Source organism: Pagrus pagrus (assembly GCF_965226575.1).
Source record: "Pagrus pagrus genome assembly, chromosome: 15".
Taxonomy (NCBI): domain Eukaryota; kingdom Metazoa; phylum Chordata; class Actinopteri; order Spariformes; family Sparidae; genus Pagrus; species Pagrus pagrus.
The window spans coordinates 28,583,150-28,607,958 of NC_140199.1; the positions used below are offsets into that span (position 1 = coordinate 28,583,150).

Genomic DNA, 24,809 nt, shown 5'->3' on the forward strand with positions numbered 1-24,809 from the left:
GATAGTGTGAACGCATGATATGAAACTTCACTGCATCTGAGGTTGGTGGCAGAGTCTCTTGTGGGCGACCTTGGAAAAAAAACTTCACTCTTGCTTTGTTGCATGTATCAACCTCTAAGATACAATGCTTCCATTCTATTGGAGCTATTTTGCTCTGTAGACTAACATTTTGCCGAGTTGATGTGGATGCAGACGAACTTTGTTTGGTATCTCTTTTCAATTCTGCCTTCAATTTCTTTTCAATTTCACGTTTATTCATGTATTTTTCCCGGCAGTCCCTATGCCACAAGAATTGCTGAGGCAAGTCTCCTTGAAGTATCTCAGTAATTCGATTAGTTGCATCTCGGAAAATTGTCATTATGTAATTTCAACCGGAGTTGTCTTATAGTGTCAGCTGACTGGAGGCCATCCTTACTCACTGTCATGAGATTTTGCTTATTGTCTTCCTGGCATATGATGCACAACTGTGGCTTTGATGAGATTAAGCTCTCTTGGGTATAATCTATTGCTTCAGCCATGGCTTCAGTTGTCAATTGACTAATTCAGACCTACAAGACAGTGTGAGTTTTCTTAGAATACAAATGCAAAGTCTAAGACATCGATATGTATTCAATTAGCTAGCTCATTTGAGCCTGTAACAATTAGCCAGCAACTAGCTGGCTAACATTAGCTAGTTAGGCTTCTTTTAGTGATCAAAAATGTTAAAATACATAAACTGCAATTATTCAAACTACATAAAACATGTCACATTATCAAAATATACACTGGACATGACTTTACCTGTTATCTTTTATGTTGCAGATCAGCCATTCTGTGAGAATTGCGAAAAAGCGAAAGGAGAAGAGCGTGCTTGTGCAGGGGTGTAAGGGGTGAGGGTGATATTGGGGATGACCAGGGTTCCATTACAGCACATTTGACCTCAAATTAAAATACAAAGTAAAAGAAGCCTGATAATAAGAAAATATTAATAATAATAAAAATAATAGCTGAGTAGTTCTTCACTAAACAACTATGTTTGCAATATCTAAGCAGTTTCTTCACATTACATCTCAAATCTGAATATGCCATCGGATTGCTCATGTAGGAAAACCTACAAAAGCATATTTAATTCATGTTTTTACCTTGTTTAGTCAAAAAGATACACTGAAAAATAGATTTCAGCCTGGTGGCGGCGGCCATGTTGGATTTCTCAATTTTGAGGCATTTTAGGGCATTTTTGAGCTTCATATGCAGCAGATTTGGATTCAGCACCCCTTAATACCCCTAGAAATTTTGTATATTATAAATATTCACAAAATGCCTCCGGGGTTCCGATTTTGTGAAAACTGACCCTGTCTATTGGGGATACGTATTTAAACAGCCACAGGAGAATGATCCAATATCACCATGGCCTTATAGTCACAATCTGTTACTAAGGGGAGAAGCTTTTTATCCAAAAGAAAATAATAAATGCGTGAGAAGGTCTTATGTACCAAAGAAAAAAGGAGTATCTGTGTGACGTAGGGTTACGGAAACGCCAGACATCCGCAATTCCATATGTGTTTAGGAAACATTGTATTGTACGTGCTGATTTAGAGACAGGGATTCCTTTTTGGGAGCTATGATCTAGGATGGGTGACAAGACACAGAAGAAAAGTATAAGAATGAGGTGATGCGTGTCATATTTGACAGCCTTGAGTTACTGAAAAAATCCTGGTCGTCCCAGTTGGGAGCATAAATAATATAGAATTAATGGGAACCCATACACTTGTCCTACTACAATTATATATCGTCCTGCTGGGTCTGAATCTACACTAGTTGTTATAAATGGTAAAGTCTTATTAATTTGTATAGCAGCCCACCTTGCTTTAGAGTTAAAGTTGGAGTAGTATATTTGGCCTACCCAGCCGCTCTTCATTCTAAGGTGGTCAGAATTACGCAGATGGGTTTCTTGTAGAAATGCTACATCAGTCTTGAGTTGTTGTAAATGGGTAAAAACCTTGTTCCGTTTCAGTGGTTGGTTAAGAGATTTGACATTCCAGCTCACAAAGTTGACTAAACAGCCCTTAGATAGATTAGAGTGATTAGTAGTAATCAATAGTTAATAGTTAGTCAATTGAGTGCAACTGTGGCACTCAATTGACTAAAAAAAAACGCATACCAAAAACATAAACATACCAAAAACATACACAGTCTGGCCTAAACCCAACCCTGTCACCTAATAGAACATTGTGACTGTAGAGACCCTTGCTGGTGTATCCACACATCAAGTGCTTGCTTGGTTAACTCCAAGCCCACATATATGGGGCTCCCACTGAACCAGTGTCCCACATGTAAATGTTCAATAGCCAAGAACCTGTTGGGCTTTAACAGAGGCTGTGCTTTATCAAGGACATGGAAAAGCTAGTAAGAACAAGAATGGAGAACTATTCTTAAACAAACAAAAAAGGGCTATCCTGCCAGAACTGAGAAAGACATAGAAGTGCTATCCTTTACATCATTCTAACTTAAGAGTGTCTATCACTCCCAATCAGTCACTCCCAATCAGTCAACACAAGACTAAGATTGTTCCAGTATAAATGGACAATGAGAACATATATCATACCAGCTAAATTAATAAATATAATATTAACATTCCGGATTTATGTATAAAATGAATGAAAGAAAAGGGGACGTTTTTCTACTGTGTGTGGCAATGCAGTAAGGTCAAATCTTTTTGGGAAGAAATTTAAAAAACAATAGAAAAAATTATCTCAAAAGATCTTTTGATGAACCCAGTTTTTATTTTATTTTAGGACTCTACCCCAAAGATCACAAGTACACCAAGAGTGAACGAATAATGATAGATATGTGTCTTTTGCATGCTAAGGAATCAATTGCATTGTTTTGGAAAAAGACCAGCAGACCAAGTGTCACATATTGGGTTAGGCAAATGTTAATAACTATTCCTCTGGAGAAAATAACATATATACAAAGAGGGAAGCAAAGTTTGGGGACCATTTCATTTGTTTGTGAAAGGTGAGGAGCTAGCAGATGAAGAGGAGGATTGAGTACTGGTTAATGTAAACCTCGTAATGAGGCTAATGAGAGTTCAGACTGTAGACGGTGAGGTTACTTCAAATGAGATTAATTAGACAACAATTTGTTACATAATTTTTGGAATGTACAAATGTTTCTGTCAGTGTGTTTATTTTTTTCTTTTCCCGTTCTTTCATGTTTGTCTGTTTGAAATTTTGTTTCTATCACCTGTGCCTCAGTGTAGGCCTGAGTGGGAGAAGTACACTTCTGTAAGTTTGAAACTGTACACTCTACACATGTGTTTTATTGAGTAAAATGTTAATAAACATATTGTTCAAAAAATGTGCTGTTTCCAGCTAAAAGTGAATATATCATGGTTTTGCTACTCTTCTATGACAGTGAACTGAATATCTTTGGGTTGTGGACAGCAAAAAACCCCACAACAACCTGTATCCCTTCGTGGCGGTGGCATGAAGCACAAGAGCTGTTAATTTTGTCTTTAGAAGGATAAAACTTTTTTGTACACAAAAACACCAATTTGAATAAATTAATGGAAAATTATGTTGGATGTTTCTTTCTTTGTTTCCTCTGTTTCTTATTTGATATCTGTACTGTTATTATTAAAGAGCTAATGTAGTAAGACATTTAGAAATTACGTACATGGTCAAGTAGCTTTAAAGGTTTAGCTGGTGGGCCAAGTACATGTTGCACATGCTGGTTTAGTTTCTAAATGTCTCCTAATTAGAAATTGAGGTTCCTGTTTCCTCAGGGGCTATATCTGTATTGGACTGTAATTGAGGACTGAACACACCAATGACATCCATGATCATGTTTTGATAGCTTATCCAAAACATTTGCATTGTCCATTTTCTGCATTATCCACTCTGTGTTTTCTTATTTTAAATAGATGAATTTCTCATTTTTCTTTTGACCATGTATGATTGAGGTACATCCTAATTAATTATTTAACAATTTTAGGTTGAAGGAAAATTAGCATTCAGTATGGCTGGATACATCTCTTACTGGTTCTAGTAAAAAAAAAAAAGGAAAAAAAAGGGTTATAGTCATGTGTTTAATAGGTAAGTGGTACTTGCCTGCTTCTCTATTCTTTTGTGTTAAAAAACTTATTTATAAGTTTGATGGTGAGAGTAACTATTAAGTTAATGTTTTGAATTTTGGTACCAGTATTGGTTACACGTGTATAACATAATGTGCATTATTTTCACCTATTCAATTTGAGAAAATTTAAATGAACTTGAGATTTATTTAATTACTAGTATTAGTCACTGGTGCTTGCAGGTCTAACCATCACTGCAGCATCTGTTTCAAATCAATGAAGCTGTTCTTGACTGCACAAAAATGTTTACCACATCCATATACTTTGGCTGTTATTGTGATAATGTTTCTTAATTGTCACTCAAATGAGGGCATTGAAGGTAACAGCTGAAATCAATGTGTAGACTGTACATACAAAAAATGTTGTTTGAATATTTACCCAACTATCAAAACAGTAAGACAAGGACAGCAGTAGGGAAGAAGCTACCTGAAAATGCAGGGACTTAAATAAAAACACATTCAGAATTGTGTTTGAATGTCTGTGTTGTGCTATTTCTCATTGAAATGGTCTACTAAACATGGGGTTTAACAGGGTTCCCCACCTCAAGCACCTAGTTAAAATCTGGACATCCTTGTCAACCTCTCCATACTCCATACCAGGAGTATACTCTAGTATTCCCCCTGCTGGTCATATCACTAAATTAAATTCAAATGCTCATTAAAAGTTTATGTTGTTTTCCAAAGACGTTTGTGACAGTGGGTTTGTATCCTACAGGAACACTGAGAGAGAACCCTACCATTAACAATTTCAACACAGAATTTTTAATGTTTTGAAAAACATAAAACAAAGGTTTGATGAATGCCGTTAATAATTCATAAGACTGCAATTTAAATATTTCATTTTTTATACACTGCACAAAAAAGTAACAAAAGGACAAGGACATAAGCAAAGAAATATGAGGCTCCTTGGAATGGTAAATAGTGGTAGACAACCCCCTAGGCAGACAGAAACAGTTTAACCCTAGTGCTTAGTAGTCAATGGGAACATGTGTGACACTCACACATTCAAATTGAAAGCATAGCCAAAAGGCTCAGAAAACACACTGATCAGCCTTAATATTAAAACTACTGACAGGTGAAGTGAATAACAGTGATCATCTCTTTATAGTGCAATGTTTTTCTGGAGAAACTTTGGATCCTGGCATTCGTGTGGATGCTACTTGACACACACCACCCAACCAAACACTGGTGTAGACCAAGGACCTTGCCTCATGGTAGGCTACCAGTGCTCCCTGATGGCAGTGCACCCCCAGTAGGACAACGCTTCCTGCCACATGGGAAAACCTATTCAGGAATGGAACATGACAAAGAGCTCAAGGTGTCAACCTGGCCTCTAAACTCCGCAGATCCCACTCTGTTTAAGCATTCGTCCCTGATCAAGTCTGATCCATGGAGGCCCAATCTCGGATTAGGCTGGGCTCTGGTGCCGGTGTTTGAGTAGGTGTTCGCGTCATGTGGCATCAACATGAATGCCAGGACCCAAAGTTTCCCAGCTGAATGTTGCATCGTAATGAGATAATGATTGTTATTCACTTCAGCTGTCAGTGGTTTCAGTGTTGTGGCTGATCAATGTATGTGAAAATTATGTGTATGTTAGATTAAAGTCTATCCATGAATGTCTTCACATATAACTAGAGGAATCTGGACTCATTAAAGGCATCATCAATGTGATTATCAATGTGTGTGCAGTGTTGAAGTCTGCTCTGAAAATTAAAGTGACATAATTGTTTTAATAATCTATAATTATCTGTTTGTGAGTTAACAAAATAAAAACTAAATATGGTATAGTTAAAATTTGCCCTGTTCATTTCCATGAAAGCTGACACATGACGACAAAAGAGTTTGACAGTCGAGTTTAAAAATGCCTCGATGTCCCTTTAACATGCATGCATTATGTATCCCATATCAAGCATGTGCACTAGATACTTCAGCTTCTTCTCTTACAATGTAAGTTAATGGGAAAAAGTGTTTTTGGGCAGCTAAGCATCACATGAGGTTGTAATTAGTCTGGCCTCTTTGTAAAATTGGCTTCATACCCTGGTGCTCCTCGAATATTAAAGTCATTGTTACACATTCATGATAAGGATTTTTTTGATTTTTGAGTTGCCAATTTAAAAAAGCTCAGTGAAGTCTGCAACCAAAAGGGACTCTTTGGAGTCTAGTGGACTAGATTAATTGTTTCGGAGAGCCCTTTACAGACCCTACGAGCAGTGTGCGAAATACGGGGGGGTCCGGGGGGGCTTGACCCCCCGATTAACCCATGAGACCCCCTGAAAGCCTCAAAAGCAACATTTGAAAGGGGTCTAAAATTTTGACAAAAAACCAAAAACTAAAATATAAAAAAATGTCACTAATGGTCACTAAAATGTGTTTAAGCTCACAATGTCCAGTATTCAGAATTCAAAACATTTATTCACAAATATGTTGTATTTGTTGCCAAGCGGAGCAGCCGGTCCTGCGCACATAACAGAAGAAAGACCTAACCTTGAGAAGTCATACTAAAAATGGCTAGCAAGCGAAAGCTAAACCAGAGTGTATCACTCACACACTTTGGGCTCACATCCAAAAAGGCGGCACTCAGAGATGAAGAGGCACCGAAAGACGATGCTGGTGCAGCTAGCACAGTGGGCCCACTCGCTACCAGAACAGAGGATCCACTCTCACCCAGTGACTCCCCAGGAGAACAACGTGAAGTTGAGGCCGAGTGGTCCGAAGACGCAGCAGGTGCTGAGGTAACGTTAGCTGCTACTGCTTCTAGCACAAGCGACTTGCCGGCTGGTTGGACAACAAAGCAGGTGGGTGAATGGAAAGACTGCAAGTTATGTAGGTCTTGTGGTTGGTTTTGGTCTTAGAGAGAGCACCCGCCGTGGTGCTGTTTGGCTTGTTGTAGGCTGTCTGTCTGTCAGCATCCACCGCGGTGCTTTTTTCAATTTGAGAGATGGTCTGTTTGCACGGTTAGGCGAATGTGCTTTGTGTCTGTGTTCAATGATGCATCTATCTGATCGTATTTGTTGTAGATGGATGGTTAAATAATGTCACACAATCGGTCATACTGCAGGCTCTCATTTGCAAGTGCACTGATTGCGTGCCAGTCTCTGATAGGCTATACCTGGCATTTATTCAGTTGATTGCTCTTGTAAGTGCGCCAGATTGGTGCCAGTTATTGTCGTGTCTGCATTGTAATGCACAACTTTGCCTCTCCTTGTTATAAAACAACGTGCATCCAAACAACTTTAGCCAATGCAACCTCCTATGTCAGTGTTGCTTTACGAATACTATAGCATATCGGATTATCAAAAAATGTTAAGTGTGTGTGTGTTGTAATGTAGGCTATAGAATGATTGTCTTGGCTTGCATCGATGAAATGTTGTAATGTTATAGGCCTACTGCATATTGAGAAAATTTAGATCAGTATAGTGCAACAATCAGGAGATGGGGACCCCCACGAATATTGACGGGTATTTCGCACACTGCCTACAAGTCTACAAGAGTGGGGAAGTCTGTACATGTAAATGCAGTCAAAGAAGAAGAGGGCCGAATCCCAATGTCAACACTCACAGACTCATAGACTTTGAGGCACATTCCCAGTAAGTCTGCAAAGCCTTAGGGTGGTCCCACTGTCAAATCGTTAAGTGCATGAGGGCACGAGGATTTCTGTAAGTTTGGGATTACCCACAGTTCATACACATTAAACATGAAAACAACAGTGATAATCCAGATGGTGGCACTCTTGATTATCTGATTGATTTCATCAAACTATATTCAACATTGTTGACTCACAAACAGAACTTTCCTAAACCACTACCTGTGATCTTATTTTCTCCTAGAACCAATTTTTACTTAAATCCCTTTTTATTAAACAACAAAAAAATTGAACATTCTGGAACTATTTTTCCTGAGTGAATATGCTTGTATTTGTGTATTTGTGCGCTTCTGTTATTGGTTTTATATTATCAGCTATATATTTTAAAACGTGAAATAAAGAACCCAAAAGGTAAAATGAAATGTCGAGGCGTGTCTCATTCCTCTTTAAACCATTTGCACTCACTCTTACCAGGTGACGTCAACTAAGTCCATGAGGATTCAGGGGTTCAGGACCAGGAATCAAGCTTCAGGGGAATACTGGTATTGGGCCGAGGTTTTCATATTCGGCAAATGGAAAATCCCACATACATTGAACGCATCAAAAGAAACACATTCTGCCTCCGTCATCACGCACAGGAACGTAACCCAATCAGGTGGAGAGCCTGCGCTCAGGGAAGAAGCAGATGATATGGCAGCTTTGAGACAGTCCAGGTGGAACTTGCTTTGTTAACACGGCTAGACCTTAAATTATGAGACTTTAGGTCAGAGGCGGCAGCTGCTCGAGATGATTTATCTAATATTGATCTCTGCGTTCTCCGGAGCAGTCGTTACGTTGGTATTACAGTTCTTGCTGATATACCGGAGAAACACCGAGCCCATCGGCAGGGCAGTGCAGTATGTCAAAGTAGTGCCTGATCACGCATTGAAGGATTACTTTAATACCCAACATGCCGAACCAGGCCAGCAGCAGCAGGACACTGCCTCTAAACAGCAAGAGTCGGTCCCAGCTAGGCAGCAGGAAGCGGCAGTCAGCGGTGGCAGCCCCAAACAACAGCCGCCACCGACCGCACAGAGCGAGCCCGCGGATGCGACCAAACCCGAAACGTGCAATTTCCTAAACGCTATATTTCTGTTCCTGTTTAGAGAGCTCAGAGACACTCCCGTCGTGAGACACTGGCTCACCAAGAAGATCAAGGTGGAGTTTGAGGAGCTGCTGCAGACCAAGACAGCAGGACGGCTCCTGGAGGGACTCAGTCTCAGGGATATTTCCCTGGGCAATTCTCTGCCCATCTTTAAAACGGCTAAACTCATGAAACCGGTGCATTTAAACGAGGACGGCATGCCCGAGGAACTCAACTTTGAGGTGGACATCGAGTACAATGGCGGCTTTCACCTCGCCATCGACGTCGAGCTGGTGTTTGGGAAGTCTGCCTACCTGTTCGTGAAGATGAGGCGCGTTGTGGGCAGACTGAGGCTGCAGTTCACGCGCATGCCCTTCTCCCATTGGTCATTTTCCTTCCTCGAGGACCCACTGGTGGATTTTGAGGCGAAGTCCCAGTTTGAAGGCAGGCCGCTGCCTCAGCTCACCTCGATCATAGTGAACCAGCTGAAACGGGTCATCAAGAAGAAACACACCTTGCCAAACTACAAGATCAGGTAGGCTCAAGATCCACCGTTTACCTTCTGACACCACACAACACTGTGTGTGTGCTGAAGAAACCCAGCTGTTCAAACACCCCCCTGTTCACACTGATGCTCTCATGTCAAAAACAAACTGTTACTGAAGAATCATAATAAATGAATAGCTTTCCCCCAGCTGACAGAATGAGGAGAAAGAGCTAACTAGTCAGAGGTCCCACTGTAGTAGTCTATAGTAGTTGTTGTTTAGAAATTAGATTCAAGAATCACATTTCACTCTTCTATTCCACTGATGGTTCACCCAAAGAGTCACAGTAATGGTAGCTACTAAGCAAATTTGATTTTGAATGAAAAACAAAAGAAGTCCAAATGAATTTTCAAGCCTTTCTGACTGTTTTTATTCTCTCTGACCAGAGCAGCTGCTCTGCCTCCTACATTCCTTCCCTTCCTTTACAGCAGTAAGCAGCTCCTTCCATTTGAGTTCAGTGTGGATCAGTGGTGTCTTATCATCATCATATTCAAAAATAAAGTGTTGTGGTCTACTTGTGGGGACTTCTGTATGTACCTTCACACTTTGTACTTTTTGCTCAGTGAATAAAGTTAGAATTAGCATATAAGTAGGGCTGCGTGGTTTTGCCTTAAAATAATATTGCAGCATTTTTAAGCCATATTTTGATATGAGATGTATTCCTCAATATTTGAAAGTCATCAGCAATGGTGATAGAATGACAAAATGAAAAAAATGGTAAAATAAGTATTAAAACAAGTAGAACTGTCTGGAAAGTTCAGAAAATGACATCACTTTTCTGTAATGCAGCCTTTAAACCAGGAAAGGACAACACTTATGTCATATCACAGTATAACAATATCCAAATCTCAGACGGTATATAGTCTCATATGAAGATAAAAATATATATCGTTAATATTGCCCAGTCCTAGCATATAGCATGCAATTGGAAAAACCACATAATGGCCCTGTTCACATTTGGTATCAATGTGCGTCCTATGGAGAGAGAGATGTCTAAAAGCTACGAACGAACCATGATCCACACATATTCCACAATTAACAAATGAGTTCTGCTATCCACAAAACGATGAAGTTGGCTTCCGATTCGAAACTTCTCATTCAGCAGTTAAGGGGAAAGTTAAGGGAAATTTATCTTATGATGCTGCTTCGCCTGTCAGCTGGCCTCACACCTGCCCCCTGACATGGTGCTTATTACCCCATTTTCCAAAGAGTCTACACATTTAACCTGTGTAAGAGCCTAGTAATTATTTGTGACACTGTGCATTGGTGGTGTAGTGACATGGCACGTCTGAACAGCTGGGTTGGGGGGGATGCAGGGGTATATTGATGATGTCACAGAAAGGTTTGAGGTAGTTTTGGCTGCCCTTATTGCAGTCAATGACGCCTGAACCACAACCAGTTTCTGTAACTAAAAATAGACTTCACATTCTAAATTATACTAAAACAGATATCATTTTCTTTTCAGTCTGATCTAACTGTAATAACAGAGCTGCAAACTGGGATTTAACTCCCCTGTTACCATGCATTTGCCACTTCTTAACCCACCTTTTTGTCAACAAATATCTTTGGTGATCTAAAGGGCTCGGTCGGATCTGAACCAAGTCACACAATAACACAAACATATTAACACTCCTGTGTGCTGAGCTTAAATGACGTTGATGTTGTCCATGATGTTTTTGTCAATGGAGTCTGGTGGCTGTAAAGAGTGATATAATGGCAGTTTTTTGTTAAATAAATGATCTTAGCCTTTCATAAAAGGTCCATCTCTGTATGCATCCTTTTCATTATGTTGTCAAACACTTAGAATACAAATCTGAAGCCATCAGTGGCACAAGCAAGTGCTCTTAGTGGGCGTAAAGTTACTTTGATGGGCACACTTGCCCTCAAGCATTACAGCCCTGGCTACTGGCTGAGGCGATCCACTGGACCAATTTTAAACCTGTTTGTACCTTTTAGTCATTTAGACACCAAAATGTGTAGGTTTAAAAATACCATAGTTATCCCTTAAACTTGGTACAGCCAAGGGTACCTAGCTAACATGTTAACTAGAGCCAAAGTAACGTTATGTAAGCTAAAGCTAATGTTTTCATCAGTATAGCAATCACTTCTCTTATAAGTAACTAATTTTATTAATGAGCTGGCTTCATTTCTGTCTCACTGTCATGCAAGGAAGGCATTTTCAAATGATTTTTAATTACTAACACAGGCACACCGGGTGATTCTCCTTGTCCAACCATGTTTTCATCATGATGTCTGTCAGGTTCACTAAAATCCCTGGATGCACTCAAGTCATTGAGGCAGAGCCAGAGAACAACACTGCCATCTAGTGGTGGAGGCCTGGGCTGGAGGGCACATTTGTGTGTGGATCGCAGAAGAGCTAAACCAATATATTATTTTGACAAATTACAAACAACACATTTTTACAAATCATAGTGCATTTATTTATGCCAACTTACAAGTTACACATAGGGAATTTTGTGTTTGTGGATAGCAGAACTCATTTGTAAATCGTGGAATATTTGTGGATCATGGTTTGTGCATTCACACTTAGTTTTGAGACATCTCTCTCCATGCTGTCCTGAGTGATCTAAGAACATGTGTGAATCCGCCCAAAAACTTTATTTATGCTGCTTCTTTCAAAAACAAAGTTACAAACTGGTGGACAATAAAAACATATCATAATCACACTAAAGCCAGAACTTAAGATATGAACAAGATTAAAAAAAAACCCATAAAAACAATAAATAGCATTGCTTAAGGAAAGCAATGCAATAAGAGTGAGTTTTATGAAAAAATTTAAAGCAGGATACTGAATGTTTGACTGTATTACAGTGATCTTCCTCATCAAGTGAGAATGCTCTTTCAAATTTTAGATCTTTTAATAAGGCAAAAGATTTTGGATTCCTTCCCTCCCACTCACAGCTGCTAGTATTTTTTTAGATATGAAGTTTGTTTTCAGTCTGTCATTAATCATAAATGGTGCTATATGTCTCTGTGTTTTAACAATCAACAGGGGTTTCAGAAATTGGTTAATAATGGGTCGACCGTAGAACAGATGTGATATGCAAATCACCTGATTTGATACAATCAAGACACTTCGGTGCTGATTCATTATTTATTGCGAATCCTTTGAAAATGTGTCAATTCTACAAGTATTGCACTCAATGACGCAATTTATTGCGACTTTCATTTTCTTTATATGCTTGCTAAACTATGGGAACAAAATGAATCATACACTTCTAGAGACTGAATACAATGAGTCATATTTCCAAAAACAATGCACATCAAATGTCACTCAGTCTTTCTGAGTTTGTTTGCTTACAAGTGGTAAGCTGTTCCTTCTCATCAAGTGAGTGTGTGTGCTATAAGAATAATAAATCAAATAGAAAATGGAAAGATATTTACAGGATATGTGCTGCTCTCTTCTGGCTCCACCTAGTAGTGGTTGTAGTTTTAAACCCACTGTGAATTTTTGAGTTTGAGTTTTGACCCTTGATGTTGCTGTAGCTGCTCATTATTGTGGCCTGTTGAAGCAGCAGTGTAGCAGATTGAGGTAACAATATGAAGTGAGCAACTAACAGTTCATTTTCACAGAGCATTTGAAATACTGTATGTGCCTTGAGTATTCGCACACATGTTGCGAATACTAATGCTAATTTCCTTTCAATAGAAATTCTTACTATGTGGTAGCATCGAGCTAATGGATGCGCTAGCTATATAATAATAATAATAATCGATTCAAGAATCACAGAATCAGTTCAGGAATAGTAAAAAAAGAATGATGGTACTCAACAGATTTCTTTTTTTCCTCACTTGCAATTGACAGTGTTGAGAAAAGTGCATTGTTAGGTTTTTGAGCCTTGGGCCGTCAGTGATGCCATTCACACCAAACGTATGATCCTCAAAAGACAACACCCGTGCTTCATCATATCTTGTGAGCTGCAGTAGACCTTAGAGTCTTCAACATGCCTTCAAGCAAACACTTCTCCCGATGTCATGTGAGAAGTTTTCCACAGTGGCTTTCTTTTTGCTTCTTTTCCTTAAAGTCACAAATGGTGACGCACACAACAGTTGGTATGCACACTTTCTCCCATTTCAGCCAAGGATCCCTGTAGCTCCTCAAGGCAATAGGCCACTTGTTGGCTTGTTGTATTGGTGCTCTTCTTACACAGGTAGTCTCTTTGGGGAAAGCCTTCTCTTGCAGTTTTACAGCTGTCCTATAGTCTTTCTATTCCTTTTATGCTTGACCACACTGTATCAAACAGTTCCTTGGGAATTAGCTTGTTGGTACACTAGTATGGGCAGGTTTGGTTACTAGAAATGAGTAATTCCTAATAGTAATTATTGGGAGTAATAATGAAAATTGTTAATATAAATGAATAGTTGCAGGGCACCACCCTGGAATCACGGACCAAGAACCAAATGGGAAACGGTTTCAAGGAATGATGTCCACTTGAAAATGTAAATATTTATAAAATGTTTACCATTTGAAGGCAAACAGTGAAGGAAGTGAATCCAACCACAACCAGCTGTTACCACAACACATGCCCAAATATTCACAGACATCTACTCTGTACAGTGTATTTGTGCTTATTTATCATTAGCAGTATTGCTCAATAATCTATAATACTTTAATCAATAAACACCTATCACCTGACTACAGCTGTAGCAACTATAAGACTAAACACTACAGTAGGGTTGGGCGATATGTTAAAGTTTTCCCACCGGCCATCGTCAGCCCATCAATCACCGTTTGCTGATATATTCGCACAGGTGTGCGCCGGCACTCGCAGTGGATGGGGAATACACCATCCTGCTGAGTATGCTACGCTTACACCGAGAGACGCTTGGTTGTTGTTGCTGTTTATGTTCTTATCATTAGCCTACGTGATTGCTGGTTGATTTTTGTGGAACAAATATCTATTCTGTTCTATAAATCTATAAATTTGCCTTTACCTTACCCTCTGACATCTGCGGTCTTTAATGTGAAAAGATAATTCCACTCAAACATTACAGGCCAAAAGGCTACACTTTTTAATAAATCAAAATAAATCTCCTTGAGATTTTTTTGAGCTTTAGGCTATTTTGCCAAGACAGCTTAAATATAAACTTGTAGGTGTATGCAACAGTTGTGGTTTGGTCTCCATTGTTCATACACTGAGAGATTCACTGAGTCTTAATCTTGGAGGCTACAGCGTTTTTTTCTCTCACCAGACAAGTGCCAGACAAACCCGTTTTCATGATGAAGTGCTGAAAAATATGGATATGAAATCTTGCACGTCACATTTTTCTAACAGTTTTTGAACTAGTGTATAGGTTGAATTTATTCCCAACTTTTCAGCATGAGTGGCAGAGCTGCACTGCTCGTTAACTTGCACACAGAGCCCTGCTTCCCAGGCGGTCTGCCGGCATTTCTATGCGCTGGTGAGTTCTGCTCCTCCTCGACTCCTTCCGAATCATGGTAAGAAAACGACAGATTTTGCCGGTTCCTATTTTTGCCGCTTACAGGTTAATCAAGAGTGAAATTTCAAGGAGGCGCACTATTAATTTAGCAAAATAAAATGTCAAAAATAGACCAAAATATCGGCTCCATCAAACCAACTGGCGATGGGTTGAGCATATCGACAATAGATGATATATTTGTCCAATTGCCCAACCCTACACTACAGTACATGCGAGCATCAAACAACAAACATGCGTGTGTGCATGTGTGTGTGTGTGTGAGTGAGAGAGTCAGAGAGGGAGAAAGAAAAGGGAGAGAGGGGCTGATGTGAGCTTTTCAGTGACTGCTAGACTTGAACAGGACAATGGCTAAACAGCTCCAGCTGGAACAATGGCTAGGAGGCAAAGTTTACCACAAACAGAGAAGAGAGCTAACACTGAGCCGACAAGGGGGTAGCCACCTTGGAGAGACACAATGTTCGCTTTTCTATCACTCAGAGGCTGGTGGACGAACTTGTGCTCGATCACCTTCCTCTGGTCTTTGTTCCAGATAGAAATGTGGGTTATCGTGCGCTCATATGGTGCCACAACTAACATGTCAGTCCAGACAGTGGTAACGCTCATATCAGCTTGTGACGAGCACAATCACAGGCAAGTAGCAATCAGAAATACTTTACAGTATTCAGCAGCAAATAAATCGGACTCAGTGGTCCACACAACTCGCAATACATGCAGCTTTGAAGCTTACTACACACTAGGGATGGTAAGAATAACCGATTCGTATCAATACATGGACATATGCGGGCGAGATGCGAGTGCATCTGTTGAGTAGCTGTAAATTGATGCAATTTTGGAAAGAAATCGCGATTCATTGGTTATTAAATGTTTGCATGGGTAAAATCTACTTGATTATAAGATCCTTTATTCATTTGTTTAGAAATGAGACAGACACATTTTTTTTATATTTTGATAGTTTTATTCCTCTGAAATTGGACCAACTTTAGGTTAATGTGCGGATGTATAGTGAACTGTAACCTGCTAATCGCCATTTGGGAACACTACGGGTTTTACAAGAGGGACTGGAAACTTGACTAGTCAGATGCAATTTGCAAAATGTGCCGTGCTTCTGTTAAGTAGACAGGCAGTACAACTGACCTTATTACACACCTGAAGCAACGACACAATGTGACAGTGGAGGCATCTGTAAGTAAACTGGCATCCCCCGCCTCGCCTTAGACTACAGGCTTTACTGGTGCGTGGAGGTTGCATTTGGTTTTACATGCAGGCTGTTCTATTGTTTGAACCATGTGATGAGGTCCCAACAATCTAACATCCTTCCCCTTAACTATAATTTTCCATAACTTGGTCACAGAATTGTCATTTGTCTGTATAATGTTGCAGCTGTTGTTCCACATACAAGCATATTTAACACATTGATGATGACCATTTTTATTGTCTGTGACTCTGCAGCATGTGACTAATGATGGTTTCGAACATTTTGAACCATAGCTCAGACTGCTAGTGTTCCCAGCAGTAGAAAATGTAAACTCTGTGATGCTTGCACACAGGCATACTATGTTGACAACCCTGAAGCATCAGTAGTGTTTCCTCTATATTCTACCACCAGGTCACTGGACCAAGCCCCCAGGAAGAGCGCCAGGGTTTGAAGCCAGTTGTCTTAGTGGCCAAACTGTGTAATTAAATCATCTCGTGACACACTGCGGCCCAGAAAGACTTTTTCCCATAAGCTTAGATTGTGAAAGCTGTAAAATGGTGGATACATTTTATTTTGAGCATCACAACACCGGCTAAATGACTTGTTTAAAAAAAAAATCGTTTTTTTCGAAATTCGTCACCAATGTACTCACCAGTGTGAGATCCATGCATCACCTGTGTATTCAAAACAACCTGCCTTCTGTTGCATTCATTGTCAGTGAAGTGGCATGTTAGACTCATAAGCAACTCTGATCCAGACCAGCAGTCTGTAGTGAAACGCAGCGAGTGGCCAGTGTTCTCTGGTTGGATCAAGGCTTTCTTCTCTTTGACAACCTTGTGGTGAACATCTTGCAGCTTTCCTTTGCGGTAATACTTCTCACTTTTCAGTACATATTTTGGTTCAGCTGCAGCCATGAGGCGCTTAAAGCCAACATCAGAGACCACTGTGAACGCTTGGTTGTCAGCAGCCCTTTTCACACAGAGACTCCGCATTATCGGCGCAGCGAAGGCTATCCATTTCTCCACCTTTGTCTGATCACACTGGACCAAGCAGCTCTGGCGCAAAGCTGCACCAGTGTGTCAATTCATACAGCACACCAGTGTTGCACATCCAAAAGAGGTGTGACAGTACACATCATGACGTTGAGATCTGTGTGGTTTTTTCAATGTTTACCCGGGTGCCCACCTGTGAATCTAAACATGTACCCGCCAACTGTTTATAATCATATTGATGCAGTTATAATGTGTTGTGATTGAGATCCTGACTCACCATACATCCTGGAAAGTGACAAAGTTAAGTTTTTTGCTCTAGATTACATAATTACATAATCACAATCAGTAAACAGGACGCTGCCTGACTCTATCACTCGTTGGGAGGGAGGCTGTTATCGGGGGGAAAGTTCACTGAAGTCTTGGTCGGGAAGGCTGACTATCATGGTGATATTTTTCGGGACAGTAACTACAACAACACAATAGTGGAAGGAGACAATATAGACGAAGAGTCAGTAGGACAGACAGGATTTCTCTTTTATTTGATAAGTGAAGGATCTATTTAGCGCCTCTGGCTTTTCCATTCACACAGACGTGAATGGGGCTACTGTCTCTGGTAACTTGTATCGAATAAAATCACAGTCAGCCCTCCTGACCAAGACTTCAGTGAACTTTACCCCAGGAAACGGCATCCCTCCCCGCGAGTGAGAGTCAGACATGGTCCTCTATTTACTGATGGTGATTATGTAAATAAATAATTTAGAGCAAAAAACGTAACTTTGTCACTTTCCAGGATGCATGGTGGGTCAGGATCTCAATCACAACACAGTATAACTGCATCCATATGATTATAAACAGTCGTCCAATACATGTTTAGATTAGCAGCTTTAAGCTGGCGCTGCTTGGTTCAGTGTGAACAAACAAGGTGTGTGTAGAGGCGAGCCTTCGTTGCGGCGACAATGCAGAGTCTCTGTGTGGAAAAAAAGGGCAACTGAGCATGCTTTTCATCATGGACATATATCACAAGATTGTGGTGTTTTTGCAACTTCAGTCAGAGGATTGTGATGTTTAAATAACCAATTGGAAGTGAGACACAGACTGGTGAATGCAGACCAGAGAGACCGCTGCAACAGAGCCAAAGTAGAGCATTTTAATAGTGATTTATTTTATCAGTAATTGGTCAAATGAAACGCCAATAACAATAATCGGCAAAATGATGATTAATATAAGACAATCGGCCAGGCCGATAATCGGTCGGCCCCTAATCTCCATGTCCTTTTTGTTATATTCTTATGAAGCCTGCCCAGTGAAACGAACACACAGTGCTGTGTTGCTTTATCATGTTTCAAGCCTCGGAGGTGGAACACCGCAAAGTAACAAGACCCTTGTTACTTTGCGGTAAACCTTGCACGGGTTGATGACGCTTGATCTGCCTCCCTTCACTGGCGACGGTCAACAGTTGGGGCGAGACAGCTTGGTGAGTTGGCTAAAGGTTGCTGTCAGAGCGACAGTGGCAAACAAAAAACAATCCTACAGCAAACACTGGGACAGACTGAAAACCTTTTTCTGTTACTCTATAGAAAGCTCAAAATCCAGGGCACAAGCCCATTAGATCCCCTTTAGAAAGGCTGATGTAAGGTGTCTGTTTTACCCTTAAGTGCAAATGTTAAACACTTAGTATTTCCTGCCACAGACTCGCTGCCTTTTGAGTTGATTGGGAGAGCACCACATCAAATCTACAATCATACAGACTCGGTGAGCGTGATGAGATGATGTAATGAAGAGCAGCCTCAAAGAATGAAAGCTGGACCTTGGGATTTGCTGAGTTGCACAGATGGTAGTTCTGTAGAGGGGAGGGCTGACTGAAGCCCACTGGCAGTAATCCAAGCATCACAGCACCCATGTAGAGTCACACTCCAGCTATGGGGGAATGCTGCGTTCATAACTGAATCTGTGATGGTTTTACATTGCCCCAGTCCTCATTCCAGCTACTTGATTTTATTTTGTACCACCTGGAAATACTAGTTGTATTTCCCCACACATAGACTTTACTTGGGTGGCCACCCAGTTATATTATGGCTGCCCAAGTATATTTGGCCAGCCATTTTAGCATTTTTTCTTAATTTTTTTATCTGTCTGAAAGAAGGACGCCATCCATGATTGATTAACTAGTGGACACTCTCCGCTCGCTCTACACCTTCTGTCTACTAACTCTGCAGAGAAACACAGAAAGATGTTCTCTGGTATTATATCCGTCCTGTAAACATACCGATTTGTGATGGGACCTCTCCTATTTAATGTAGCTGTAATTTTTGTTGTTGTTTTGTACAAGCTTGTAAGCGATGATCAATGTTGTTCACGTCACCTGTCAGTGGTTTTAATGTTGTGGCTGATCGGTATATATTGGACATATATACATTAAATATTGGATATCGGACACATAAGATGTTTTTCTGTGCAGTTAATTGGACTAAAAGGCTGGTGTTTTGGATGAACGACCAACTCTTAGCATTAACCAGCAGACATCAGCTGGAGCTGGAGAGCTCTCGAGGAGTCAAGGAGAGCACAGTTGGGTTTTTAAACTTTTTGGGATTAAAAACCAGATTTATCTTCACTCTTGCCTTCCATAACGAGCCACGAAGGTGCAGAAATCCTAATGTACTATAACTCTTTCTTGACTGAATGGAGGAGAAATGTAACATTAATGTTACTTTTCTTCATGAATGTACAGAGGAATGGGAAAAGAAAAGACACTGCAGGATAACAGAAGTATCTGGTGAGTGTTTACTTTGCTCAGATCTTGCGGCTAATGTACAAGGTATTCTAGCTGTTTGGGGCAAATAAACTGCGGTCAAACTCACACGAGTCACATGAGGCAAAATTCACTAATCTTTATGTGTGAACAGAGATGCAGTGATGTTGATATATAGCGAGTCCTGGGGACCCACAGGTGGTCATTTGAGTGGGTCCCAGAGAAATTCAGTGGGTCGCCAATAAAATGTGTGAATTTTGACAAATAGTGTTTAACCTGTGATTGATGTTATATGGTTATAATCATGGTTTTATGTTAAATGTCTCTGAAAATGAATTCAATAAAAAACAAATGAATCCCAAATCTGAAAACAAAACAGTTTTACAAGTACAGTATTACAAAAACGGGATAAAACATAGAAGCTTACAAAAATGCACAGGGATAACATCTCAATCAGGAATTATATATAAAGGGAACCATAAATATACCTTTTTATATTAAAAATAACTTATTCATAAAATTGTTAACCTTGATAGAAAGGGAGTGCACAATGATTGAACATAAGGATGGAAAAAAACAGGAGAACTCAAGAAGGGCCAGATGAGAAAAGGGAAGGCCCATGGAGTTGGAAGTGGGTTCACTGGTCATGAGGCTTGGGCCGATATTATATGTTATCAAATATCGCAGTATTTGCCATCATATCTTTTATTTTACAACACTGAATATCAAGCAGCTGTTGCGACATCTTGGGGCTTTTTTTTTTTTAAGAGAAAATGCAGGTGGGGAAAATGCAGGCAGACCTCCTGCATTGACATTTGTTGACCACGAGGTGGGCAGAGGATAATTACACGACAGGGTAATTCTCTTGATGTTGCAGCATGCATGCAGTGCTCTAATATACAGACATGGACGACCTGTATGGCATCTGGTCTTCAAAGAAGAAGGCCAGCTTGCCAATTTGGCAATATTATATGAAATGGTGAGCCAAAGGATTTGAATGAGGCTACATGTCATCTAAGCAGGTGTTCACTAAACATGTTATTTTTTCCTAACTGCATGTTCAGTTGACAACATCAGCCCATTAGCACCAGTTAGTGGTGGAGCTGTTGCAGCAGATTGTGAGCCGTAGTTTCCCCACTGGTTAACCCGCCGATGACTGGCTGTCACAGCTGCAGTGTCTTTGTGCTCAGTAGGTGAAGCAGACAGGCTGGGTGGCAGAGCAGCGGCAAGGCAGTACGGTGGTAGTGGACAGCCGGCCTGCTTGCTCCACCTAACGAGCCTCGAGACATTCTTACAGCGAAAGGTGACTCTGGAGAATGAGTGAAGAGGCTGGTGCGTCAGAGTGGTACACATCGCCAAAACAGATTTTACTGCAGTTTGTGTGAGTTAACAGTTTGAGTGAGGCATAGAGAATGCAACCAACCAATCAGAGGCAGAGTAGGGCAAGTCTCATGAGGAGGAGTCTGTCTTCTTGAGCAGTATGACTGCGCCCTCTGCTGTTCAAACAGAACAATACAATGACAAGGAGCAATAGTGGAATACATTTATACTGATTTCCCTTGTTGGATCCATGAACTTTCTGAACAAAATAGCCACATGATAGGTTGGTAGATATCGTCACAGTTCCCAAAACGGTATCGCAGTATTTTTTATTGCAATATTGCGAAATTAGGTATAATGTTGCAAATCTAACATAATTTGAATATCTATACAATATATGCTAATGTATCTAACATAAAAAGCTAAATGAAACCATTTGTTTTAATGGCTACGATTAACTTTCATCATCACCATTATTATTATTATTATTGTTATTGTTATTGTTATTGTTATTATTGTTATAATTAATAATCATTATTTTTGTTGTTGCAATTAACATTATTCTGAGAACAAATCAGTGCTCCATTAGCCTATTGTCCTACTGGCGTGATGGCCGCAGTTTTGCTTTAAAATGTTATGATGATAACAATGATACAGATTTTATCATAGCCTAAAAATTACATTGTTCATTCAGGGCTCAAAACTAAAGGTGATTGACAGGATGATTGAACAAGCTCCAGCCATCGGACGTGTTCTGACAGGCGCGTCGATCCACTTTCCTGGCAGGACGCTAATGTTCAGGAAGCAATAAGTAAAGCACCGACACCAGAGGCAGAATTAACAGCCAGTTTATCAGGAGAAGACTTTGTCACTGTGTCTATACTTTTACAAATGCTGCAGTTATTGCACAGCATGATATTAGAGGAGTCAGAGGAAGACGTCGCTGAGCCAGACTGCAAATATAACTCTGACTCAATCCAGGAACTGATGAGCGATGCAACTTTCCTCAATCCAGAATTTTGTGGGCAACACATTGAGTCTGATTTGCTTGCAGAAACAAAAGCCAGTCTTCAGGAGGAGATGGTAAGGCTGGAAAGAAAATGTTTTCTATAGCAATGGTTTCGCAATATGGTGATATGACATATTTGATATTGCCCAAGCCTACTGGTGATATTATGTCACATTAGAAGGATTGTACATTGTATCGTATTGTGACTGTGCCTACTGGTTACGTTCATCACATCATGAAAACCGGAGCTGGTGCATTCAACTCTGTGTCTCATGTAATACCTTTCAAAGCAAGTAGACTGTTTTTTCAAACCTGATTGATTCACGTTTGTTCACCGAAAGTCAACATTTGGCTACTTGTATTCAAAGTAATATCAAAGTGTGATTCCATTTAAAGAGTAATGCAAGGAACTATAGGATTCCCCTGGCAGCACAGTAAATCAGTGGAATGCACTGTTACATCAAAGCAAGAAAGTGCTGGGTTTGAATCCTGGCTGTTGCAGGGCCTTGCTGTGTGGAGTTTGTGTGTTCTCCCTGTGCTTGTGTGGTTTTCCTCTGGGTGCTATTTTATTTTAAGAGATCATTTACTGATGCACAGTCAGGGAGTGTACATCAGTGCTTTCATGAATATCCTGAATTAAAATGGACTATGGATGTTTGCTGTGTCTCTCTCCAGATACAAGCCCTTCTTCCCGTTCCAAGTGCAGGCTCCATTGGGTTCAGCTTGTGATTTGGACCTGTCAGTCCAGGACAGCAGGCTAGTGGAAGGCCGACTCAAAGTCACCCTCATTGAATGTAGCAGGTGAGACTCTTTCTGTACTTACCAAACACAAGGCAACATTATGCAACCATTTTATGTTAAAATAACTGCTTGTAATGGGAAGAGTGGTGGCTCCGGCACCTCTCAAAGGTCTTTCCCGGTTGTTATAGGAGAATTCTCCTTATACCCTGCCCCCTTTCATGTGGTGTTCCCCAGGGTTAAATTTTTGGTCTGTTAACTTTTTTTATACTGTACATGCGTCCTTTAGGCCAGATAATCCTATGTTATAACATTAATTTACATTGTTACAAATGCAGACTTAATCAGATTTGACCCCGCATAGCATGACTCGCTTTCGACAAATGCGTCTGCTAAATGCCCTAAATGTTAATGTATATGTAGATTGTTATTTGAAGGATAAATGCTAGGTGTATATATATATTTAGTTGAAACTTTGTCTCATGTAGAGTTGTACAGGCGTGTCTGTTGTAAACTATACAGCTTGGTCTGCCTTTGGCGAGGGGGCGGAGGGCTCTCTGCATCAACCAGTATTTCCCACACATTAATTTATTTGTGGCCGTCCGCCACAAAATCAACATTGGCCGCTACATATTGATTTTCTTTTTTTGAAGAAGCACATCCAGTTCTCACTGACTCAAGACAGCGCACCCGTCAGTGAGTAGCATGATATTATATACTCCGATACAGTGGATGGCGGTCTGATTTTTTGTCCGCGGTAAAACCAACGAAGAAGAGGAGGAGGACTATTTAACGCAGTTAGCTTGACCGTAAATAGAGAGAGTCTAGGAGAGCTGCCCGATTACATTTTATCCCCATTCAAGTTAGCTGGGTGCTAACCGGAAGTAAGCTGGCTCGGTCAGCGGAAGTAGAGTGCACACACTCTATGGCACCCCCGCCTGACAGCCACCACCACAATTAAAGTCTGATTCTGTGGGAAACACTGATCAACTGTGTGCTTTGCCAGCAAGTGGTATTTGAGACTGAGCGTACTCCGGTGGTAACTCAGTTCACATCGACAGTGAATGCAAATAACTTTGTTTTTGTCGAGAGAACCATCTGGCAGGGCTTTAAAGCTGAACATTTCTGCTCAAGGATGTTTGTTTATGTTGCCATACGCAATATTACTGCTGCATCACTTCCTGAATTCCCAAACTACAGGGCGTGCTGAGAGTCATTACATTGCATGTGTTAATCGTGCGTAAAAAATGTAATCCCGTTAAGAGGAAATCGCGTTAATGCGTTATTATAACATTAACTTTGACAACCCTAATATATGTGAGTGTGTGTGTATTATATATGTATATTATATATATATATATAACACACACAGACACACATGAACTATACGTACAAGATTCATTGCACAATCGGTTACACTTGAAAGATTTACTGTTTTAGGTATTTCTTTTCCATTTTTATAGCCACATGACTGTAAGGTGACCCCTCTATCAGGTATCGGTTAGGTGTGTCGAGGTATTTGTTTCATGTCTAAAGAAGGGTAGGTTTTAGTGCCTGTAAAATGATTATTTGTAGGAAACACCACCTACATATTCCATCTTCTAATTCCAGGAATACCATATCTATGACATTCAACTTATGCGTGCCACTGCCTCCTCACTGAGCAGCATGTCCATTAACAAGGGTATATATTATCTGTTATCATAACATGAGTGCCATGCAGGCAGGTTTCGCAGATTTTTTCCTTTGATGAAGAAAGCCTAAATGAAAACGAATTCTGTACAAATATTCTCTCCTTTCCTCCATTTTGAATGATTTTGAATGATGACAGGCGAGTTAAATCTCAGGCTACTACAGCCAGCTCAACTTGATCAGGAATCAAGAAAGGAATTGAGAAAGATTTGGACCAAAATCAGAATCAATAGTGGCATATTTATCAATCAATTTTTATTGATTCCCATCCCTGTTTTAGCACATGA

General features: G+C 40.3%; 1 protein-coding gene across 1 annotated transcript in view; it reads left to right on the forward strand.

Moving 5' to 3' along the window:
* The first annotated feature begins 8,366 nt into the window (after positions 1-8,366).
* Positions 8,367-24,809, forward strand: part of pdzd8 (PDZ domain containing 8) — a 63,652-nt gene continuing 47,209 nt past the window's right edge. Inside the window, exons 1-2 of the mRNA XM_084375640.1 lie at positions 8,367-9,354; positions 22,768-22,893. Of these exons, the coding sequence (XP_084231766.1) occupies positions 8,483-9,354; positions 22,768-22,893 (998 nt within the window). The 5' untranslated portion in view covers positions 8,367-8,482. The remainder of the gene's footprint in view (positions 9,355-22,767; positions 22,894-24,809) is intronic.